The sequence below is a fragment of the Rana temporaria genome, chromosome 4 (assembly GCF_905171775.1).
Source record: "Rana temporaria chromosome 4, aRanTem1.1, whole genome shotgun sequence".
Lineage (NCBI taxonomy): Eukaryota > Metazoa > Chordata > Amphibia > Anura > Ranidae > Rana > Rana temporaria.
This window is the reverse complement of record NC_053492.1, coordinates 96,581,240-96,605,624: the sequence shown is the minus strand read 5'-3', so window position 1 is coordinate 96,605,624 and position 24,385 is coordinate 96,581,240. Positions and strand designations below refer to the sequence as shown.

Genomic DNA, 24,385 nt, shown 5'->3' with positions numbered 1-24,385 from the left:
GTGTGTTCTGGCAGGGGAGCAGTCCCCTTGTTGAAACACAATAGCTCCCACACTGGGCTGTAGAAGAGACAGTTTAGGGCAAAAATTTATGTAAAACGCCTCGGTGTAAAAGTAGCCTTAGTGGGCCAGATCCACCTACATGTAGATCAGCGCAGCGTATCAGAGATACACTACGGCGCCGTACCTTACCTGGCACATTTTCGAATCCTCAGCGATTTCGCGCCGTAAGTTACGGCGGCGTAGTGTATTTCTGGCGGCGGATTTCAAATTGGGCGGGTTTCATTTAAATGAAGCGCGTCCCCGCGCCGAATGAAATGCGCATGCGTCGTCCAGAAATTTCCCGTCGTGCTTTGCGCGAAATGACGTCGCAACTACGTCATTTTTTGAACTTAGACGTGAGTTACGTCCATCCCTATTCACGGACGACTTACGCAAAAAATGTTTTTTTCAAATTTCGACGCGGGAACAATGGCCATACTTAACATGGCAATTCTATCTATACGCCGCAAAATACCAGCTTTAACTATACGCCGGAAAAAGCCGACTACAGACGACGTTAGAAAATGCGACGGCCGCGCGTACGTTCGTGGATCGTCGTAAATCGCTAATTTGCATGCGCGACGCGGAAAACGCCACCCAGCGGACGCCGAAGTATTGCATCTTAGATCCGAAGGCGTACAAAGACGTACACCTGTCGGATCTAACCCAGAAGCCGTCGTATCTTGTTTTGAGGATTAAAAACAAAGATACGACACGGGAATTTTGAAACTACGCGGCGTATCAATAGATACGCTGGTGTAATTTCTTTGTGGATCTAGCCCAGTGATTTTAGTCACTTCTCACCCAATGTACAGTTTTAGGGCTCATAAACATGGACTTATTGGGCTGTATAACATAAAATATGGCTGTATTTCAATGCCCGGAGCCACAGGTGTTGCATATAGCCACGTGTACAAATATTTACAGCATACAGTTGTACATGGATATACGGAGCTCCAAGCATTATTATGCATATGCTCACTTTTGGCTCTCAGGCACAAAAACATGACTATATTTTACATTATACGGTCCAATAGCCTGTGTGCATGAGCTCTTATACCAGTTCGCTATTGTGTAAAATGAGCCATCTAGTCTCTTTAATAACTTGATGGATTTCCAGTGAGTCTAAAGCAGCCCATTGAAGAGTTTGTTTTTTCATTCAACCAGTGGGTTAAACGGAAAAAACTGACTCGATTCCCCATCCACACAGCTAAGCTATTGTATTTTGACAGCGGGGAGACTTCCCTAGTGTCAGAATGCACCGACCAGTGATGCAGGCCATAGCCTGCAGTGCTGATTGAGTCGGGAAAACCCAGAAAGGCAGGTATAAAGTAGTCGACCAGTAGATCGACTTCTGTACAACCAGAATGGCAGTGCCCATACATGGATCAATATTCAGCTGGTTCAGCATTGATCCATGTATTTAAGGCTTAAGTATTTTTGTGCCTTGACCCAAAATTATCAGTCCAAGGATCTCATAACTGTAAGACAACGATGCTGAATGCTGCACTACCACTGTACACAGCTATGATCTACACAGCGTTTCCATTATAAAATGAGAACAGCTCTGCACTGCACCCACAGATGTCTAAATCATTAACACAGGCTGACATCTATTTCATTTAAATACAGCATGACAGTGCCCAAACAGAACAATATAAAGAGGTCAGCTGTGGCCCCGAGATTTGGTCAGTTATGACAAAGCTTACAATAAACAAATATAATAACACATTGCAGATATCCAGCACTCAAGCCTCCAAATTACAGGAAATAAGCCATCAGTGCCATGCAATCACTTCAGCTCGGACGAAGGCAGAAATTACAGCAGTATGTTATATTTGAGTGCTCTTGGGACTCTGTTAATAACCAGCCTTCCATCATAACTTAAGGAAGCAAAGAGCCAGGGGTCTGCAGAGGACCATTCCACGGCATACACGCTGTCTTCGTGTTCTTCATAGGTAGCTATTATACTGTCCTGGAGTGGCTCTTTTGTTCTAGGAGGAAAACAAAAAATGCAATTAGCCAGGGAGGAAAAAAAAACGATGGCAAGTATTTATCCCACACAATAATTATAAGCCTACAAGAAGAATGACGGACAGGGACAGGCAATGGCGGGATGTCCTGAGGTCACAGATCATTTTAAAATCTCTATTGTCTTGTGTTCATGTCAGGCATTATTAATGTCCCTTTGTCACTTTAAACTGTTCACTACCCATATCTAGTATTATCTCTGCTCATTGAGAGAAAATAATTCACAATGCTACCAATTGCTTTTAAAGGGTCGGCTCACTGATATTTCTGTTTTGGGCTAGAATGGCTCACTGATGTCTCACATCTTCTCTGTAGTCAAATCTAGCCCCTTGAGTCTCACTTCTGTAGTGAGAAAATTAATAAACCCTCTTATCATGGCCACAACAAATGGGAAGAATTCAGGCACAAAGAACTCGACGCTGAGACCTTATATAATTTTTCAGTAAATAACACAGGGGTAGATCCACAGAGCGAGTACGCCGGCGTATCTACTGATACGCCAGCGTACTTTCAAATTACCCGCGTCATATCTTTAGTTTGAATCCTCAAACCAAGATACGACGGCATCTGGGTTTGATCTGACAGGCGTACGGCTTCGTACTCCTTCGGATCGTAGATGCAATACTTCGGCGTCCGCTGGGTGGAGTTTGTGTCGTTTTCCGCGTCGGGTATGCAAATTAGCTTTTTCCGACGATCTATGAACGTACGGGCGGCCGTCGCATTCTCTTACGTTGTCTCTAGTCGGCTTTTTCTGGCGTATAGTTAAAGCTGGTATTTTGCGGTGTATAGTTAGATTTGCCATGTTAAGTATGGCCGTAGTTCCCGCGTCGAAATTTTCATTTTTTCTTTTTTTTGCGTAACTCGTCCGTGAATAGGGATGGACGTAAGTCACGTCTAAGTTTAAAAAATGACTTTCTTGCGATGTCATTTCGCACAATGCACGGCGGAAAATTCCAAGACGGAGCATGCGCAGTTCATTCGGCGCGGGGACGAGCTTTATTTAAATGAAACCCGCCCCCTAATCGCCGATTTGAATTCCGCCGCCAGAAATTGCGCAAAATCTTTGAGGATTCGAAAGAACGCCAGGTAAGGTATGGCGGCGTAGCGTATCTCTGATACGCTGCACGGATCTAATTCTCTGTGGATCTACCCCACAGTCTTTAAAAGGAGGAAGGGAAGGGGGTTTGAATATGTATTTTGGGGGCACGCCCCTTTGTCAAACCTACTCTTGCTTCAAAGCAGATGCTTCACGTTGGCTTCCACAGAAGGTCCCGGTTTTTGCTGCATCCTGCTCCGACTCTATGATTCCTAGCCACACTTCCTCCACATGCTCGGCATATACAGCCCAGCTGCTTCCAGGCATCACTCTGCCCTACCTGACTGCTACCCTGCCGAGCACTGCAGATACCAGAGGACTAGTAATATTTGTATGATTTTATACATTGTGAGTGCAATTTTAACTTATTTCTATTGTTTCAAATAAATCCACACTTGCTGTTTCTTTTGGTTTGATAAGTGCAAAATGTAATATCCTAAACACATACAGAGGAGAAACAGCCATTTCAAGTGGACACATTCAATTTGTGACTTAGCACATACTTCTACTACCCCAAACACACCTTGTGTGTTTTCCCCTTTATTCACACTCCACTGGCTTAGCTATCTTAGCTCCATAAAGAAAAAAATTGTGTTTAAATATAATGAACATAAAAAGGTACAAAAAGGAGAGGTTTTGGTTAAGAAAATGCAATTTTTTTACTATTTCACAGTAATCAGTGCATTTTTATAGCACTGTTCGCTGTAAAAATGCCAACGGTCCCAGAAATGTGTCAAAAGTGTGTCCGCCATAATGTCGCATTGACAAATGCAATAAAACTATCCCCTATGTTGTAGATGCTATACATTTTGCGCAAACCAATCAATAAACACTTATTGCAATTTTTTTTACCAAAAATATGTAGAAGAATACGTATAGGCCTAAACTGAGGAAAAACATATTTTTTTATATATTTTTTGGGGATATTTATTATAGCAAAAAAGTAAAAAATATTACTTTTTTCAAAATTGTTGCTCTATTTTTGTTTATAGCGCAAAAATTTTTAACTGCAGAGGTGATCAAATACCACCAAAAGAAAGCTCTATTTGTGGGAAAAAAAGGACCTCAATTTTGTTTGGGAGTCACATCACACAACCGCGCAATTGTCAGTTAAAACTACGCAGTGGCCTGGTATTTGGACAGCCAAATGGTCCGGGGCTGAAGTGGTTAATGGCAATAAATAATCTAGTTCCAAAAATAGGATTTAAAGGGGTTGTAAAGGTTCGTTTTTTATTTTCTTAACAGGTTCCTTTAAGCTAGTGCATTGTTGGTTCACGTACCTTTTCCTTCGATTTCCCTTCTAAATGTTTTTTTTTTCTTTGGTTTCTTTGTCTGAATTTCTCACTTCCTGTTCCTCCTTAGTAAGCTGTTCTAGCCGACTAACCCACATGGAGGATAGGGGCAAGCTTGCTGAGGAAAAACAGGAAGTGAGAAATTCAGACAAAAAAATAAAAAAATCGAAATCGAAGGAAAAGGTACGTGAATCAACAATGCACTAGCTTAACCACTTCAGCCCCGGACCATATTGCTGGTCAATGACCGGGCCCCTTTTTGCGATTCGGCACTGCGTTGCTTTAACTGTCGTGCGACGTGGCTCCCAAACAAAATTGGCGTCCATTTTTCCCCACAAATAGAGCTTTCTTTTGGTAGTATTTGATCACCTCTGCGGTTTTCATTTTTTGCGCTATAAACAAAAATAGAGCGACAATTTTGAATTTTTTTTTATATTTTTTACTTTTTGCTGCAATAAATACCCCCAAAAATATATAAAAAAACGTTTTTTTTTCCTCAGTTTAGGCCGATACATATTCTTCTACATATTTTTTGTAAAAAAAATCACAATAAGCGTTTATTGATTGGTTTGCGCAAAAGCTATAGCGTCTACAAAATAGGGGATAGTTTTATGGCATTTTTATTAATATTTTTTACTAGTAATGGCGGCGATCAGCGATTTTTATCGGTACTGCGACCTAATGGCGGACACTTTTGACACATTTTTGGGACCATTGGCATTTTTATAGCAATCAGTGCTATAAAAATGCATTGATTACTATAAAAATGCCACTGGCAGAGAAGGGGTTAACACTAGGGGGCGAGGAAGGGGTTAATTATGTTCCCTGTGTGTGTTCTAACTGAAGGGGGGGAGGGACTGACTAGGGGAAATGACTGATTGCTGTTCATACATTGTATGAACAGACGATCCATCATTTCTCCCCCTGACATGACCGGGAGCTGTGTGTTTACACACACAGCTCCCGGTTGTTCTCGCTCTGTAACGAGCGATCGCGGGTGCCCGGCGGTGATTGCGCGCGACGGCACCAGGGGCAAGCCGGGGGCGCGCGCCCCTATTGGCTGAAATGCAAGATGACATACAGCTACGTGATCTCGCGCAGCCGAGCCGACCTACTGCGGTGGCTGGTCGGCTAGTGGTTAAAGGAACCGATTTAGAAAATAAAAAAACAAACCTTTACAACCCTTTTAATTGCTTTTTTTGTTGTCAATGGGGTGATTTTTGCTCACTTACTGTGCTAGTGTTCCCAACCTGAACTCACTCTCTTCAAAATTAGTAATACGTATTTAGTTACTTTGGGGGTGGGGATTTGGAAGCCCTACTGCAAAGGTAATTTTTCCATTTTCATGGAGTTGGGCTTTAACCCTTTTGTCTCCGTAAAGCTCTATGCTTGTCCCAAACATGCTTAAGCCGGGTACAAACTATATGTTTTTTTCATTTAACCCTGCAGGTTGAGCAAAAAAAAAACTGACAGCTCCGGTCAGAGCTACTGTACAAACCATGCAAGGTTAGTTCAGCGATCCCCCCCCGCTGAGCTGCTGTGTTCTACCAGAGGGACGTCCCCCCTGCCAGAACACTCCAATCAGTGCTCTCTTCCATTAGCTGAGAGTGCTGATCAGGATGCAGGTTTTTCAGCATGCTTGTCTGGCAGAAGCCGACCAAACGTTTGTTTCTTTATTTTTGAACCGTTTGTTGACTCCCAACATTCGACCCGTGTGCATGAGGCTTTACAGTTACTGAAGGGCTATTTGCATTCTTATGTTGTGTTGATGCAATGTGATGCCATTTATTTGTATAGCAAGCCATCGCACCTTGTTGACAGATACAAGTTGCAGTGCAGTACAAGTGCAGCAATGCATTGATGTGCACTGTCATAGAATATGCATGTCCCATTTTTGGTGTGTTCTTAGTTCATTCATTATTGATTGTAAGCTCTTCTGAGCAGGGCCCTCTTAATCTCTTGTATTTTATTGTATTATAACTGTATTGTCTCCCTCTTATATTGTAAAGCGCTGCGTAAACTGTTGGCGCTATATAAATCCTGTATAATAATAATAATTATTGGGCTGCCTTAACACATTACATGTTAATGGGCAACACAACGAACCATAAAGATGTAAATGGACCCTTCCGGTTGACTAACTACTTCTGCTTAAGTTTGTTCAAAGCATCAACTACTCTTTTAGTAAAATAACCCTTAGGTTAGTTTTAAACTTTCCTTCTGCTAGTTTGAGGGAGGAAAATACAAAACTGACCTCAGATAACCTGTAAAATAAACAGATTTAGATTTAAAAACTGCTGGAATTTTACAAGGAATTGTCGCAGAATGAAGTGTTCCTTATGCCAGCTGTTGCTGAACTACATCTTTCATACTTCTACAGTTCATGTGAGGTAAAATGGCTGTGCAACCATCTTGTTTAAGCCAATAGCGTTATATGTCTGAGTACAACCTAGGTAAAATTGGAATAGAAATGCATTTATAAGTAGCTATAGCTTGTTACATGAAATGACCTGTTTTGCCCTGTTCTATGTGCCAGCTGTGCTCAACTCCATCTGCCAAGCAGCTGCAAGTCATTTGAAGTAAACGGGCTGAGCGGCCATTTTGTCACAGACAAAGTAGTGAGAGTTGTATTCTATGTGCACAAAGCAAACAGCAGCTAAAAAAATTCACAAAATGCTACCGTTACTCCTATTTTGGCTTTTAGCATTATAGCTAAACGCACTTGTTTAATACAGTGTGAAATTGTTTCAGATGCTTTGTCTGCCATTCCCTCCTTTGCAAACATTTGTAAAACATTTTCGTTATCAGGTTTTATAGTAGCTTAGAGCTGTTCTGATATTAAAACCCTGTGAAATGGGCATGTCTCTACACACGCAGTGTCTTACGCTTCTACCTAAATCTCCGCTTTTCTTGACATTAGCAGAGATTGAATCTTTTCAAAGAAGGCTTTATCAAAGCCCTTATATGTCAGGATTTACCTCACATCGGAAGCCACATTTATTCAGCTTTAGATCAAATGCGGCCATTGCTCATGCTGCTCATTCGTCTTTAATTTCAAAAACTGTAAATATAAAATTGAGACCTATGCCATACTTTATACAATGTGGATATATGATCATTATGCTGAATGTTGTTATGGTTTTATTCTAAATTTCTTCTAATGGATAAATACATAATTAGGCCTTTCTCAGGTTCTGGCAATCTAGCCCTGATGATCTTACGAGACTCGTGTGTTCTCTACTCTTTCATGGCATAAATCTTGCAGTCAAAATAACAGAACTGATATCAACCTGCAGTTCCTGCTGGCCACCACTTATCCAATCACTAAGGCTGCATTCACACCTGAGCGTTTTGTCGCCTGAAGCGCGACGCTCAAAAACGCAATACATTATTCCCTATGGAGATGGTTCACATCTCCACTCCAAAACGCCTGACGCCGAACGCCTGAAGCTCAAACAAGTTCCGGACCTTTTTTTGTTGCTCGAATCGGGCGGTTTGGGCGTTTTTGAGTGTTTCTATTTCCCATAGAAAGTAATGGAAACGCTCGATTTAAGCGTCTAGCACGACAACGAGCATTTGCTACAGGCGTTTTGTCGTTTTAATCAATAGAACATTTCACCCAGGCAGAAGATAAAAAAAAATCTACCAACATAGCAACAAGTGATGAAAAGATGATCATTTTTCCTATTGGCTAAAATAAAAAACGTTGAAATACAAAAACGTCGGACGACGGTGTATGCAAACGCGCAAATAAGCATGAATACGCACGACAAAGCTCCTGAAAAAAAACTACCGAACGACCTACTCTCAGGTGTGAATGCAGCCTAACGGTAGGCCATGGCATTGTATGCTGCAGCAGTAGGCACAGTGGCGGCTGGTGGTTAAAATTTTAGGAAGGGGGGCACAAAACAGACCTGGACCCCTCACTCGCCCCCCCCCCCCCCACCCCAAAGGCAGGCTCTTGCACTATATAGTAGTTGGCAGATTTATAGGAGATTGCACAGACTGTATTGTGTATGGTCTTCTGAAAAAGGGGATTGGACAGAGAATGGTCAGCTTAAAAACAATAATAAAAAATAAATAGTTTTCATATAGGAAAAAAGAGGGATAGCCAGAATATACACAACCAGCAGGAAGGGGTGTGCAGGGATGGGTGGATGGACAGGTAGGTGGGCGGATGGATGGATAGGTGGATGGATGGGTGGGTGGATGGTCAGGTGGGTGGATAGTCTGGGGATGGATGGTCGGGGGGAGGGATGGATAGGTGGGTGGATGGATAGATGGGTGGATGGATAGATGGGTGGATGGATAGATGGGTGGATGGATAGATGGGTGGATGGATATATAGATGGATGGGTGGATAGATGGATAGATAGGTGGGTGGATAGATGTGCAGGGTGGATAGATGGGTAGATGGGTGGGCAAATAGGTGGGTGGATGGATAGATAGATAGATGAATAGGTGGGTGGAGGGATGGATAGATGAGTGGATAAATGTGTGGATGGATGAATGGGTGGTTGGATGGATGTGTGGATGTGTGGGTGGATGGATGCAACGAGGAAGGAAAAATTTAATGATCAGGAGATGATAGATCTGCCTGTCAGTGTCCTGATCCATCACAGATCTGTGTGCAGTGAAAGAAGCATGTCTTACACTCCTGTTGCCATCGCCTGTCCTCCCAGCACCATGTCACCATGCCATCCAGTATGATTAGATCTCCCCATCCATCCCCTCTGCCAGGGACAGATCAGATGTCATCAGGCCCATCTTACATACTCTGGCTCGCCCTACGAACCCACCAATCACTAACCAACACAGGACACATAATGACAGCGTGGGAGTGCTGAGTATGCAGAGCACTGCGCTCCACGGGCAGTCTAAAGGCCAGCCGATAGATTTTCTTGCCCGCAAAACACTTTAAGAGACATTTAAAAAAAAAAAAAAAAAAGAAAAGAAAACTGCCCCCTCTGCTTTAGCACTACAAGTCTAAGTGAGGAGCTTGATATGAGGTGTTAGACTGTTACTCATCCATCTATGCAGAGAACACTAGTATTTGCAGAAAGTGCATTTCCAATTAGAGAAAACGGTGAGAGAACCCAGTGGTGATTTATAAATTTATGACCTGCTAGGCCAAACCATGTCACGATCTGCAACATGTATGTCAGCCATTTACCTAAGGCAATGACCACAAAAATTGGCTATACCCCTGCAAACTTCTAGGCTATTTAGTCATTGTTTCTACTACTGCTTCTGCTAGTGTGTGTGGGGACTTACTTTTCTTCATGCTGACTATCCTCTTGATCACTCAAATCTTCATCATCAACGAGATGTCCAAATGGCTCAGATGAAATGGAGACCATGTTTGACAGGATTACCCTGCTGTCGCTGCTGCCTGTTAAGACCAGCTGGTCATGGGAGTGATTGTATCGGACGCTCCAAACCCTGGAAGCAAAAATCTGAATTAAAACAATCTTCTACTAAAAAGCACCTGACACCAGTACATAAAAAATGCAGTTTTTTTTTACAGCAGCAAATGCATCCCTGTTTGTACTTAATAAAATATTATTTTTCTTTAGAGTGGACCTGTAATTTAACAAGAGATAAACAAATCCATTCAAAAAATTATAAAAAAGAGTTCCCTTTGTTAACATTTAATTTCTCTGAAGTTTTTATAGTAAATCATGTTTATAATTTTTTTTTTTCATTTTGTGTCTTTTTTAGGTGGACCTGTCATTTAACAAGAGACAGATGTAGCTCTGCCATCTTGGGTGGATGTCATAGGACGTCCTCCCAAGCACGCACCTAGTGTGTATCGCAATCCTTCACCAGCTGTGTCTAATGGATAACAGATCATTGTACTGGGCCGGGGACGGTACCATGTGATCGTTGGTACCAATCACAGTCATTACATCAGAGTTCTACACAATGAATGGCTTCCATTCATAGCCATTCATTGTGTACTATTTTGTTAATATCTGTGATTAGTCAAAGTGATCACATGGTATAGACATGGGCAATAATGCATCTATACCACGTGATAGCTGTGGCCAATCACAGTTTCACAATAGTACACAATGAATGAAGGTCATTCATAAAAAATGTTGCTTATAACAATGATGATCAGTGTTATAAGCAATCATAGTGTGGTCACAGTATGTAGAAAAATGGAAAAAATTCTGTAGAAATATGAAAAATACATCCTTTCCCCAGTCAGTGTCCCTCATCACTGCCACACCAGTCATATGGTGACACTGTACTGTTCTGGTGACAGTATGTAAGAAAAAATGATGACAAAAAATTACAACTTCAAAAAAACTCACTAAATTCCTTTGACTGTCTACTTTCTAAAAAGGGGTCATTTGGTGTGTGTGTGGGGGGGGGGGGGGGGTGTTTGCACCATCCTGCCATTTTAAGACATCAAGAAATAAGAAAGATAGGCAGTCAGTACATCAGGCTTGATCAATTTTCAAATATACTGTAAATATAGTTTGTAGACTCTAGAACTTTCACACAGACTAAATAATATGCACTGATTTGGGTTATTTTACCAAAGAAATGTAGCAGCATACATTTTGGCCTAAATGTATGAAGAAAGATTATTTGTTTGCAAAATTTTATAACAGAAACTATTTTTTTTTAAATGTTAAGTATTTTTTAGTTTATACAGTATAATAATAAAAAAAAAAACTGTGATGATTAAATACCATCAAAGGAAAGCTCTACTTACAGTATGTGGAAAAAAATAATATATAAATGTCATTTGGGTACAGTGTTGCATGACTGGTTAATTGCCATTCAAAGCGTGATGGTGCTGAAAATTTGCCTGGGCAGGAGGGGGGTGGGTGTACAAGGGGTTAAGGTGACACCCATTTATGTTTTTGCCATCTGTGCCCCTTTGGGTAGATTTAAACAAGTCATTTTAATTGTGGTAATTTTGCACAAGAAAGTTGTACAAAATACTGTAAAACAACATAAAATTTAAAGGTACAACAGGTATTTTGTTTACATAGGTAGACATACTATAGGTGAACACTAGGTAGATTCCAGTAGCACATATAGAAGTTCAATCAGACGTAAATACAGTACAAATCTAGGCAAGAGTGAATCTTAGTGCCGTACAGTCATAGGTTAGCATTGTGTGACACAAAGTATCACGGGCAGGAGGTATACTCCAAGGCTGCAGGGAAACAGAAGAGACAAGTATGAAGGTGAGAAAGTGGAAAAATATTGCACAAACAGTGAAAGTTAAGTGACAGATGAAAAAAGTAACCAAAAGCTGCTACATATAAATGTGACAAATATTCAGAATAGAAGGGTGGATGGAATGTAGCACTAAACCTTATGTAAAATACAAGTGCACACAAAAAGAATGAACATTCTAATAAATACCGTATTTATCGGCGTATAACACGCACCCTAACTTTAAGAGGGAAGTTTCAGAAATAAAAACTTTCCACAGCCCCCTGCGTATAACACGCAGGCACAGTTTACTGTCTATTTTCAGGGTAAAAAAGTGAGTGTTATACGCCAATAAATACAGTATTGATTAAAAAATGAGCATGAAAGTCCAACATAATATAGAGGGTAAAGGCAAAACTAGTCCAATGACCCAAATTCAAGTCCTGAAAAGGAAAATAAAGGGTAATTTCACAACGATGAAGCGATGCTCCTCAAATGAATGGATATCAGCAAGCTAACAAGCAAGGCATCCAAAATGGAAATCAATCTTCTCTAGAGTGTTAAGAATGAATACCTTTACCGAGACTGGTGTACCCGTATGTGAGCGACAGCGGATCATATGAGCATGGATGGCCAGATCGATGAATGACCCAGACAGTGGAAAGGACCCGGGATCTCCAGTGGAAACTCCAAAGAACCTTGTGGCACTTCAACTGAACTGGAAGGGCAGAAGACTGGATTGGATCACCACACTAATTTTGAGAGTTACGGTATGTCTCATGACAGGTTCCCTTTAAGGCAGATAATTTAATGCATAAAGTAGAAAACTTCAAAATCCTGTAGCTCTGGAAAACCAACTGTGGCCACTTTCTAATGGAAATGCCAGGGGTGAAGGTGAAGAGGGAATAATGGCTCAAACAATAGCAGGGCTGGTCACAGAGTACTGGCTACTTTACTAGTACTTTAGTACTAGTACTAAACCAGGCAAGATACAATCACATTTTAGTCATGTCTGGTGTATAACTATACATAAGGGAACCAGGCAAAGAAACAAGAAGTGGCTCTGGCTAGTTGGTAAGTTTATTTAATAGGAGGATCCTAAAAATTGACACCTTCCATTCATCAAGAGTCGTGGGGTTGCTTACTCCATCTCAGTATTATTTTGCATAGAACGCTAAATACAAAGTAAACAGTTGTTTACAGCAGGTAGTCTCTAAATTATTATTAATACCTAAAATAAATATTAAAAGATCAACAGGAAGAGACACTCCTCCCACTGGAGTGATGACAGATGACACCTCCCTCCAGTATGTTTGTAAGCAAGGATACATTCACAATACATGAATGAGTGAACCAGGCTCTGCACCACATCTGTGGCATAAGTCCAACATGTGAGTATATATGGTAGCTAATCAATGAGGGATATAATAAGCTAGATGTTAAAGTTTCAAGTGGATAACTATCTCTAGCAGGGATTGTTACAGGTAGAAAGCTTTGTAAGCATTCATTCCAATCAGCCTTTGAGAGACAGGATGTCGGCCTGCCACTTGTGGTACAGTGTCTGTAATCTAGCCGTGGGAGTGACATTTAATGTGGAGTACAAGACGGAGAAAGGTTTGTCCATCATTTCAGCAATAAGTGCAGTTTCAAGGGGTTAGCGGACAACAGTATCCTTTATGGATATTGCTTCCCCTAGTCAAATGTCAATAAGGAGCCCTGTCGCCATGGGTAGCCCATAGTTGAGGGTCAGGTATTAAACTAAGATGGGGTAAGTTGAGGTTACCCCACAAGGGGGGTGGGGAGAGTACACCAACTCTGAACCATAGTGGGCCATAGTCTGTCCCACACCAGGATATAGTACCATTATAGTATAGTACCATTAGTAATGACTCTGGCTGTAGGAGAAGAATATAGCTTCCCTATCCAATATATGTATCTAGAGCGGAAGCCAAATTTACAAAGCACTTCCCACAGGTAGCTCCACTCCACCGAGTCAATGGATTTCTCAGCGTCAAGAGAGAATACCAATGAAGGTGTTAATAAACAGATGCCAAATATTAAGATCCATACACTTACCAGGCATAAAGTCAGTTTGTTTATTGTATATCAGAGAGGGTATAACCTCCATTAGTCAAGTAGCCAGTACTTTGGCCAAGATTTTTATGTCTGTTTAAAAGGGAAATAGGATGATAGAAATGGAATAAAGCAGGGTCCTTCTCTGGTTTTAGAATAACGACAATGACTGCCTCCATCATGGCAGGAGGCAAGGTGTCAGCATGTAGTGCAGATGTTATAGTAGTATGTAGGTGGGGTAGCAATTCCTCGTCATAGGTTTTATAGGTTTAGCACATTCAGGCAGAGGGCTTTTTACGGGGTCTAGGGGCATGAGAACAGACTTGTTCCAATTAATACTGAAGCCTGATAGTTCCCCGAAGTCCGCGATTAAGGACATCGCATTCTCCAGAGACCTACCAGTATCTCCTAGGTAAATTAGCGTGTCATCTGCGAATAAGGAGATTACATCTTGCCCGGCACCCCTGGTAAAGCCAGTTATGCCAGGCGAGGCACGCATATGGATCGCCAAGGGTTCCAGCGCCAGGGCGAACAGCAGGGGGGAGAGTGGACACCCCTGCCGCGTCCCCCTGAACAACTGGAAGGAATCAGACCTCTCCATTGATTCTCATTCTAGCCTTCGGCGATCCATACAACAGTTGAACCCACTTCAAGAAGGAGGGACCCACTCCAAATCTATTTAGCACTTCCCACAAATATGGCCATTCCACACTATCAAATGCCTTGGCCGCGTCCAAGGAGAAAATGGCCCTATTGCCTGGGTTGTCCACTGGTATTTGCATATTAAGAAATAATCTTCGCAAATTTTGTGCAGTTGATCTAGTGGGGATAAATCCCGATTGGTCCCTATGAACCACGCGGTGGATACACTTAGATAGTCTAGTGGCCAGGACCCTAGCTAGGAGTTTCACATCGAACGTGAGCAGTGATATTGGCCTGTACGAGTCCGGGGAAAGGGGGTCCTTCCCCGGCTTCAGCAGGACCACTATGAGGGCCTCGTCCATAGAGGAGGGTAGCCTTCCAGCCTCAAAGGCCGCATTATACACCTTTAGCAATATGGGTATAAGTTGTTCAGAGTATCTGCCATATACCTCAGAGGGAAGACCGTCAGCTCCGGGCGCCTTTCCATTATGGGCTAGTGCCAATGCGTTGAGAAGCTCTTCCCTGGTCAGGGGGGCATTGAGCATAGCCATATCTGAGGCAGGAATACGTGGCATCTGATATTTATCTAGAAATGAATGTATCTGATCGGTAGTGGGACTAACCTTCGACGTATAAACGCCCTGGAAGAAACTTTTGAAGCATTCAATGATGGATTGTGTGGACTGACATACCACCCCCCTAGCATCAGTAATCGCAGTAATATGTGAAGGCGACTGTTGGGATCTAGCTAATATCGCTAATAGGTGGCCTGTATTTTCTCCCTCCTCGAAATGTCTTTGCTGCAAAAAGAACCTTTTGTTTTCAGCCAGCTGCAACGAAAGGTCTTTGAGCATGGACTGGGCGGCCAGCCATCTTCTCTTATTATCCTCTGAGGGATTTGCTATGTAGTCTGTTTCAGAGTGGTGGGCATCCGCCAGGACCCGAGTCTCCCATTCCTTAGTATTAGTCTTAATAGTATTAATAGCTCTAATAAGTTGACCCCTCAAGTAGGCCTTTGCTGAATCCCATACAATCCGCAAATCGGCTGACCCTATATTGTCGCTAAAGAAGTTGGTTAGGAGCAGCGGGATCGGGTCAGAATCTGTCAATAGGGACAGCCAGAATGGATTAAGTTTCCACAGGCTATTTCCTCTTCCCCCTCCCAGTCCTAGATCTACCGTGAATGGGGAGTGGTCCGATGTGTGTCTCGGATGGTATTGAGAGGATCTCACCATGGGCAGTAGTGGCTCATTCCCCAGACCTAGATCAATCCTAGATAGTCCCCCTACCGAGGCCGACTGGCAGGAAAATATTCTTGCCTCCGGGTTGTGCATTCTCCATATATCAGTTAACCCTAACTCATCAACCAGTCGAGCAAAGGGTGTAGGGCCCTTCCTCCCATGTGTATCCCCCCCCACCGCACTTTTGAACTTGTCCTTCCCATGGTCCAAGAAATTGTTGAAATCCCCAAGGACTAGTACAGGGATACCAGGGAGGCAAGACATAAATTCGGCTAATAGCTTAATAACGCTAGATGAGAACGGTGGTGGAATATACACCCCCGCTAGTACACATTTTACCCCAGATAGGGAGCAATACAGGAAAACATATCTTCCGTCAGGGTCAATCTTAGCATCTATATACGTGTATTGGGTGCCCCTCCGAATCATAATACTCACTCCTCGTGAATACACGGTGTGAGTAGAGTGGTATTGATGGCAGAACTGTCTAAATGCTATTTGGGAAGTGGATCCCGTTGGGAGGTGGGTCTCCTGTAAACAGACTACCTCTGCACCTAGCCTCTTAATGGTACGCATCACCTCCAGGCGTTTAACCGGAGAACCTAATCCCCGCACATTCCATGACATACATCTCGTTATTTTAGACATTGTATAACATGCAGTATATGGGCAGGAGAATACTGTGACGACATGCATAAGTAGTAGAAGTATAGACAGGAGTAAGAATTCAGCCAGATAGCAAATAGTGGGTCTGGGAAATTCACCGGGACAGGGGACCCAATCAAGCAAAAGTCACGTAGCGGGCAGTTTAGACCACGATAGGAATGGATATGAACCAGGGACAGTGCAAAAGTAAATTGGACAGTCAGGTGGAGAGTTAAACAGCATGGCACGGCAGAACTGTGTTTCAATTGAAAGAAATGTAATATGGCCAACATGGCCTGAATAACTTTAGTCAGCGGGACTGAACAGAGCTTTATGCAACCCTTCTGGGGGCAACAGTGGAAGCGCACCATAGTGTCTTAAAACTTCTCAACAGCCAACTTCTAGCTCTCAGCAACCAAAGTGAACATTAACCGCCTGTCGGCGAATAACTTGGAAGAAACAATAATGGATCCTGTTTGCGGGAGTAATGTTCTTTTTCAATCTGCAGGGCGTCTGCCTCTAGAGTCTCTGATCGATTGTTCCTCTCGATCCAGCCATTGTGCAGCAGCATTAGGTGAATCAAAAAATTGTACAGAGCCAAACACTTCCACACGCAGTCTAGCGGGGTACAGCATAGCATATTTCAGCTCCAGGCTTCTCAAACGGTGTTTAACATCTAGGAACTTGCTCCTCTTCTTCTGCAGTTCCGCTGAGAAGTCTGGGAACAGTGAAATCTTTGTGTTGTCAATTTTTAGGGCGGCGGGATTGATTCTAGCGTTGTACAGGATAGCGTCTCTGTCCCGATAGTGCAATAGTTTAAACAGAAAAGGCCTCGGTGGTGCACCGGGCTGTGGGGGTCTGGATGGCACCCTATGAGCACGTTCAACCGAGAACATGGGGGAGAACATTTCCTTCCCAAAAGCAGCTACCAGCCATTTCTCTATAAATTCAACAGGGTTCTTCCCCTCCATTTTTTCTGGCAGGCCTATGGCCCTAACGTTATTTCTCCTCATCCTGTTCTCTAATTCTTCCAGACGAGAGGAGTGCTGATCAATTAGGTGGTTGTTATAGGAGAGATCTCTCTGCATGGGCCCCATGTCATCCTCAATGGTGCTCACCCTTTCCTCCAGTGCTGAGGTTCTCTCTCTCATCTTTTGGGCGTCTTGTCTGAGAAAGGAGATCTCAGACTTCATCCCCTTGACTTCTGTGGTAAGGGCCGTTATGGATATATTGCACGAGGTCACCGCTGCAAATATGTCCCGTAAGGTGGGCTCTCCCTCTGTAGCAGGGCTCACTGGTGTTTGGGGCCTAGTGGATTCAGGGTTTGGAGTACTCACTGTGTCCCACAGAAGTCCCGCTTGCACCGAGTCCTCCAGGGGTACTGTGTCATCTGCTTCGGATCCCCCGCCTGGCGAGTCCTTCGGAGTGCTGGAGGAGGCCACCGGATCTTTTGGTAGCTGTTTGGAGAACAGTTTTTCCGCTGCCTCGCGGTGTTTCTCCCTGGCTGTGCGGCCTGCATACGCGCCATTTTGGGACATGTGCTCCGCCGGCTTGTGGACTAGCTGCTTCTTCCCGGACGACATCGTGGGACCGGAGCGCCAAAAAAGGTATGTTCGTGATCCCGGGATCGTGAGGAATCCAGCGGTATGCTTTAGGGCGGTATTCGGTATCTTCCGCAGGATTTGATCAAGGATTCTCGGCGGAGCTCACCTTAGCTGCGTCCGGCTACATTCGCTGCCTGGCCACGCCCCAGGTTTTATAGGTTTAATATCATCAAGGTCAGAAACTAGGGTACCCATCAAGTCCATCATAGCTGCAATGCTAGTCATGGTGAGTTGTTACTTGGCCAACAACACTAGGAACATGCCAATTTATTTTGGTGGTGGAGGAATATATAAGACAACCAGTATAAGTTCTAAGCAGTCAATCATTGCATCCAGTATCACAAAATGACCCTCTGGGTCCATTCTGAGGTGGATTAGCGGCAATTATTTATGTATGAGTATACTGACTTTTCTAGAGTAAGAGAATATGTTGCATTGTAGTAGTGAACCACCCATGGTCTCTTAAGGGCCAAATTTCTACCACCCAGGAGATGCATTATATGTAGTAGGCAAATGTGCGAGTGATTTAAGAAATTTAAAAACTAGGTACCACTTCTACTACTGGGGGGTTCAGTCCCCTAAAATTCCAGGATGTGCAATTAAGCATAGACATTGATAAACAACTTAGGGGTACAGAGGCCCAGAAACTAATCCCTCAGACTGGACTCCAGAGTCCAACAAGTAGGCAAAGTATGCAATTAGTACCATGGACAATGTACCCTATCAGGGTTCAGCAGAGGTAGATGAACAAGTATGGCCGCCGACACATAGAAATAGAGGGAAACAAATCAAGGTAAACTGCAGGGAGACATGAGAGGTACTCACAGATCGTAGAAAGCCCCCAGTAGGGTGCAGAGTGAGGCTGCAAGCAGTAATGGATATTAAATTAGAAGCCTCTCACTGTCTCCAGTCATGTCTCAGCATCTTCTGGAGAGATAAAGAACCTGGTAATTTCACCATCTTGAACCCATAGTTTAGCTGGGAATAACATGCTGTAGAAGATCCCTTTTGCTTGGAGGTTGGCTTTCACGCCATTGGAAGATTGTCATGGGCGTTGGGTGTCGTCGGAGTAGTCAGGGAAGAGCATAAACTTAGAATTAGGAGTAGGCCACAATCTCAGAAGTTGAGTAGCCTAAAGATGAGGGTACGTGCCGGAGCTCCAGGGGGCAATCGCAGCCAGAAAGTGGTGGGCTCTTTCTACCACAAAGAAGCCAGAGAAGCAGGCATTAGGAGCAGATTTTCTGTGAAGGTTGGTGGATCGGTCCCCTCCACACCCTCTGGGAGACCCAAAAATGTTGAGTATGTTTCGATTCTCTGCATCTTTAGCTCTAGCTTCTAGGTACTTCACCTTAGTTTGGAGAATGGCCATATGATCATGGATGGCACCCCCCCCCCCCCCTCCACTGTGGTGATGCGCTCCCAGAAAGTATCCAGGTCTCTGCAGATAAGGCTGATGTTGGTTTGTAAGTCCTTAATCTTTCAGGTAAGAATGGTTTGGCAGTTGGTTATGGCAGTCATCACTGCGAAAGAGATCCGGAGAGACAGAAGGGCAGGAGTCTGTGTCGCCATGTTGGATAAGGCCGCATAGCCAACTCTGGAACTCTGTGAAAACAGCAGGTCCCCTGCTTCTTTGGAGGCAGCTGCCATTCTCCCCTTTGTCATCCCTAGATGGAAGTACAATGAAGGCAATGCAGAGGGGTGGAATCAGAGCAGTGTACACACCAAATAGTGAAGAAGAAGTAATGGATGTGGCGGAGCTCTGCAATATGTCCTGTCTGGTTTCCATCTTGGACACGCCCCTTCCCTTTGGATAGATTTAACTTAAATCCTGGTCCTGTAAACATACCACAGGAAATGTCTCCAAAGTAGGGGAAATCATCTTATACAGTTGTCACTGGAACAAGTGTCCCCACTGGGAGTTTTTCCTTCTTTACCTGTTCTGGTGACAACCTATACGATTTTCTCTTATTTTCAGTCCTGGAGATGTTTTACAGCACAAATAGAGAGGGGACAAATCTTCCCAACAGGAGAGACAGGTACAGGTGTGGGTTCTACCCCTCACTACTCTAAAACTAAAACACTGCATTACTGAAGATGGCACAGAGAGGCTGCAATACCGCTCCAGGTGATATAATAGCTGTGTTGAAGATCTGGTGCTGGTCCAGTCTGTGACCTGAAAGACTGTCAAAGTATATGCAAAAGAGGTGACCGCACTCCAATCTTTAAAAGTATAAATGCTTTAATCATAAAAATCCACACATAACATCACTAGGCCATGATACAACAGGACTATAGCAGCAAGGCTAAAGGTTTAAGGTTAAGAATAGAAAATACATAATTGGAAAGAAAGGATGCTGCTCACCCCTAAATAATGGAAAAATGGAAGAATCCCCCAGTGGGGTTTTTATTTGTGACCGCCTGCAAGCCACTTGGGATGTCCGTTTTTGCAGCCCTGTCCGTGGGTTCTTCACCGGTGCTTGGGAGGTCCATCCGGGACCTGCTGTGGATCATCATATATACACTTTTTAGTAAACTCTGGTTTGAATCACTCATGTCCACATGCAGAAAATGGGTAACTATGCACTTTGGGCCAGATCCACAAAGAACTGCCTATCTTTAGGCAGGCGTAGCGTATCGCAGATACACTACGCCGCCGTAACTTAGAGCGGAGGTTCCTTATCCAGAAAGAATTTGCGCCGTAAGTTACGGCGGCGTAGTGTAAATGTGTCGGCGTAAGGGCGCGAAATTCAAATGACTAAGATGTGGGCGTGTTTTATGTTAATTCATCTTGACCCCACGTAAATTACGTTTTTTTTTTAACGGCACATGCGCCGTCCGTGGGGGTATCCCAGTGCGCATTCTCGAAATCACGTTGCAAATAGTCAATGCTAATGCTTTCGACGTGAACGTAATTTACGCAAAGCCCTATTCGCGAACGTTTTACGCAAACAACGTAAACAACGGAAAATTCAACGCTGTCCCGACATCCATACCTAACATTGCGTACACCTCAAAGAGGCAGGGGTAACGTTACGCCGAAAAAAGCCTCACGTAAACAACGTAAAAAAATGTGCCGAGCGGACATACGTTTGAGAATCGGCGTATCTAGCTAATTTGCATACTCTACAAGGAAATCAACGGAAGCGCCATCTAGCGGCCAGCGTAAATATGCACCTAAGATCCGACGGCGTACTAAGACGTACGTCAGTCGGATCTAGCCCACATTCAGGCATATCTTGTTTTGTGGATACAAAACAAAGATACGACGGCGCATCGTAGAACTTACGCGGCGTATCAATAGATACGCCACCGTAAGTTCTTTGTGGATCTGGCCCTTTATATTTATATTTAAGTTAATTTTCTTCTTCAGTAATGTGAAGAAGCAATATTTGTTCATTTGTGTATTTGTTACAGCAGCACCATAAAAACCTCTGAAGAAGACCCCCTCAAGGGGTTGAAACGCATCAGGATCTGTTACATGCATGTACACTGTTTATGTTTACTTGTATGTTTCAATTTTTGTGCCTGCATTGCCACATGTGAACATTGTACAAGATTTTTTACATACCAGAGCTCATATTTCAACTATCCAAATGAATTTCCATCTTTTTATATAATAAAACCCTTTTATTATACACCTTGATTCCATTTAATTATCCACCTGCTGCCTAAAACTGGGGGATTCTTCCATTTTTCCAAAGGTTTAAGGTTAAACCTTGCTGCTATAGTCCTGTTGTATCATGGCCTAGTGATGTTATGCGTGGATTTTTACGATTAAAGCATTTATATCTTTTAAAATGAAGTGCGGTCACCTCATTTGCATAAACTGACTGAAGATGGCAGTAGTATTAATACAAATTATTATTGTTTCCCCAAAAAGGTGTAACATATTATGCATCACTGATATAATAAACTATATTATACTATTATACTAGTTTTACCATGGGTTTTAAAAGGATATAAAATTAGGACATTTGTTATAAAAAAAAAAACCATACAAAATATAAATGTTCTTTGCCATTAAACACATTTGCTACTATGTAACACAACACTTTCACAGACAGTGTGATGTACAAAATAATAAAAAAAACGAACAAAAAAAATCTATACCATGACATGTGTTCTAAATATTTTTCTCAACCAGAACTGTGTGCGGTTTCCATAGAAACCTCAGACTATGCTGGGCTCTGGGGTGTCGTCCATTTTGACCTTCTAGACAGATACATCATGTGCTAATGTCTGCCGCCGGAAGCGCTGGGTTCTTGTAAAATAGTCAATGTGATATTGACAAAATGAATTCTAAAAATATGTATGAAAAACTAGGTGCTGAATTGTTTTCCCATTGCCAGACGATTTTACAACAAAATACCAAAAACTGCATTATTCTTAAGACTCTTTTTTTTTTCTTCTCCTAAACAGTTTGACATTAATATAGGGTGACCAGAAGTCCCTGGGTTCCAGGCACAGTCCCCGATTTCAGGAAGCGGTCTTTGGATAAAAAGCATCCCCTACTATACCCCTGATTAAAATGTAAAGATAAACGTTTTTAACATCTCCTGCACATGAGTGTGGTGGACAAGGGACGAATACACAGGCGCATTCCTAAGGCACTACCAGGGAATAAACCAGGCCTTGCTGCCCTCTGATGACTAGGGTGGTCCAAAGAGCACTGCAAGAAAGACAAACAAGAAAGGGCAAACTGGCCTAGTGCCCTATCCTACATATACTTTATTAAGTCAATAGGTCAATGGCTTTGAAGAGGAGGGTTCACCTTCAAAATGTGTAAGCCAATTTGCATCCTAGATGGCATCTCTCTGGCATTGGAACACTCTGGACCAAACTTAATACTGTGCCATGGGCTAATGGCTTCCTGTGATGTGAATCTACATGGTTTTTGAGAATATATATATATATTTTTTATTGACTTGTAATAAAGTATCTGTAAGATAATGCACTCGGCTAGTGTTCCCTTTGTTTGCCTTTCTTAAAATGTAAAGCCCCCTGGGGGTGGGTGGCAGCATCATTTTTTTTCTTTGCAATTAAAGTTTGTGGACAAGAGAAACTATCCATTTAAATACACCCTGGCTGGCAGTATATGCGATGCAGCCATGCCAACACTTCCCAGCATGAGGAGGAGGGATCAGACCTATTCTGTCTGCCATGCCACAGTGTTTATCAGCTTCTCCAGGCTCCTCTTTATCCTACCATCCTCACCTCATTTTAACTCCCTGTGTGGCCAGGGAGAGATATTGCTTCAAAATACAAATGTTGCAGGTGTAGAACATTGTGTGTCCCTTGCATGTTCCCCCTAAAGGATTCCCTACCACATGGACCCTGTCCTCTCATCTGCTCTGCAGTTAGATAAAGTGCCAAGCTGGCCAACATAAGTCCAGGGCATCCAGATACTGTTAATATAAATATAAGGCAATGTTTTACAAATGTTGTAGTTGAGCAACCAGTTTGGTTTAAAATGTCCAGCTCTGCCACCCAAATACAACTGTATGTGATAAGCTTGATGTTTTGACAGATGCTGATGCTACATTGACTCAGGGCTTTGCACAGACAAAACTGCCATGGGCCCAGTGAAAGGATGGTACAGTACAGTGTGTTAACATGGTTGCCAACCCCCAGTGTCACAATGAGTCTCCACATTCCCCACCGTTTGTGACAGGGAAACTCTCCCTTTAATCTCCAGCTCTTTTCAAGCTTCTACTGTTTAAATGGAACCATCTATAAAAAAAAGGAATGTGTACTTCACTCATTCCCTCCCACCCTCAAATATAAATGAACACAATGGGCCAGATTCAGAAAGAATGGATTAGGTTTAGGCGGGCGTAGCGTATCTCATATACGCTACGTCGCCGTAACTTATAGAGGCGAGTACCGTATTCACAAAGAACTTGCGCCCTAAGTTACGGCGGCGTAGCTTAAATGGGCCGGCGTAAGCCCGCGTAATGCAAAGTAGGCTGGTAGGGGGCGTGTTGTATGGAAATAAATCGTGACCCCACGTAAATGACGCGCCTAACGAACGGCGCATGCGCGCGCATGATCAGTATCACGTCGAATTTTCTCCCTAAGTTACGCCGGCTCAATGCTTAGTCGACGTGAACGTAACCTACGCCCATCCCCATTCACCTACGACTTACGCAAACGACGTAAAATACGACGCTGTTCCGACGTCCATACATTAACATGACTTACCCCTGCTTTATGAGGGGTAAAGTTACGCCGGTCATACGACTTACGGAAACATCGTATTTTAATACGCCAGGCGCAAGTACGTTCGTGAATCGGTGTATCTAGCTCATTTGCATATTTGACGCGGAAATATACGGAAGCGCCCTTAGCGGCCAGTGTAAATATGCACCTAAGATACGACGGCGTAAGAGACTTACGTCAGTTGTATCTTAGACAAATTCTGGCGTTTCTGTTTCTTTGAATCAGGCGCCGAGATACGACACTTCACATTCGGACTTACGACGGCGTATCTGGAGATACGCCGTCGTAAATCCTTTCTGAATCTGGCCCATCATCTCCCCGCAG

At 43.1% G+C, this 24,385-nt stretch overlaps 1 protein-coding gene across 1 annotated transcript in view; it reads right to left on the bottom strand.

Moving 5' to 3' along the window:
- Nucleotides 1-742: 742 nt before the first annotated feature.
- EIPR1 (EARP complex and GARP complex interacting protein 1) overlaps nucleotides 743-24,385 on the bottom strand; it is a 311,377-nt gene continuing 287,734 nt past the window's right edge. The window contains exons 8-9 of the mRNA XM_040348665.1: nucleotides 9,733-9,900; nucleotides 743-2,033 (exon numbers count right to left, since the gene is read on the bottom strand). Coding sequence (XP_040204599.1) covers nucleotides 1,859-2,033; nucleotides 9,733-9,900 — 343 coding nt within the window. The 3' untranslated portion in view covers nucleotides 743-1,858. The remainder of the gene's footprint in view (nucleotides 2,034-9,732; nucleotides 9,901-24,385) is intronic.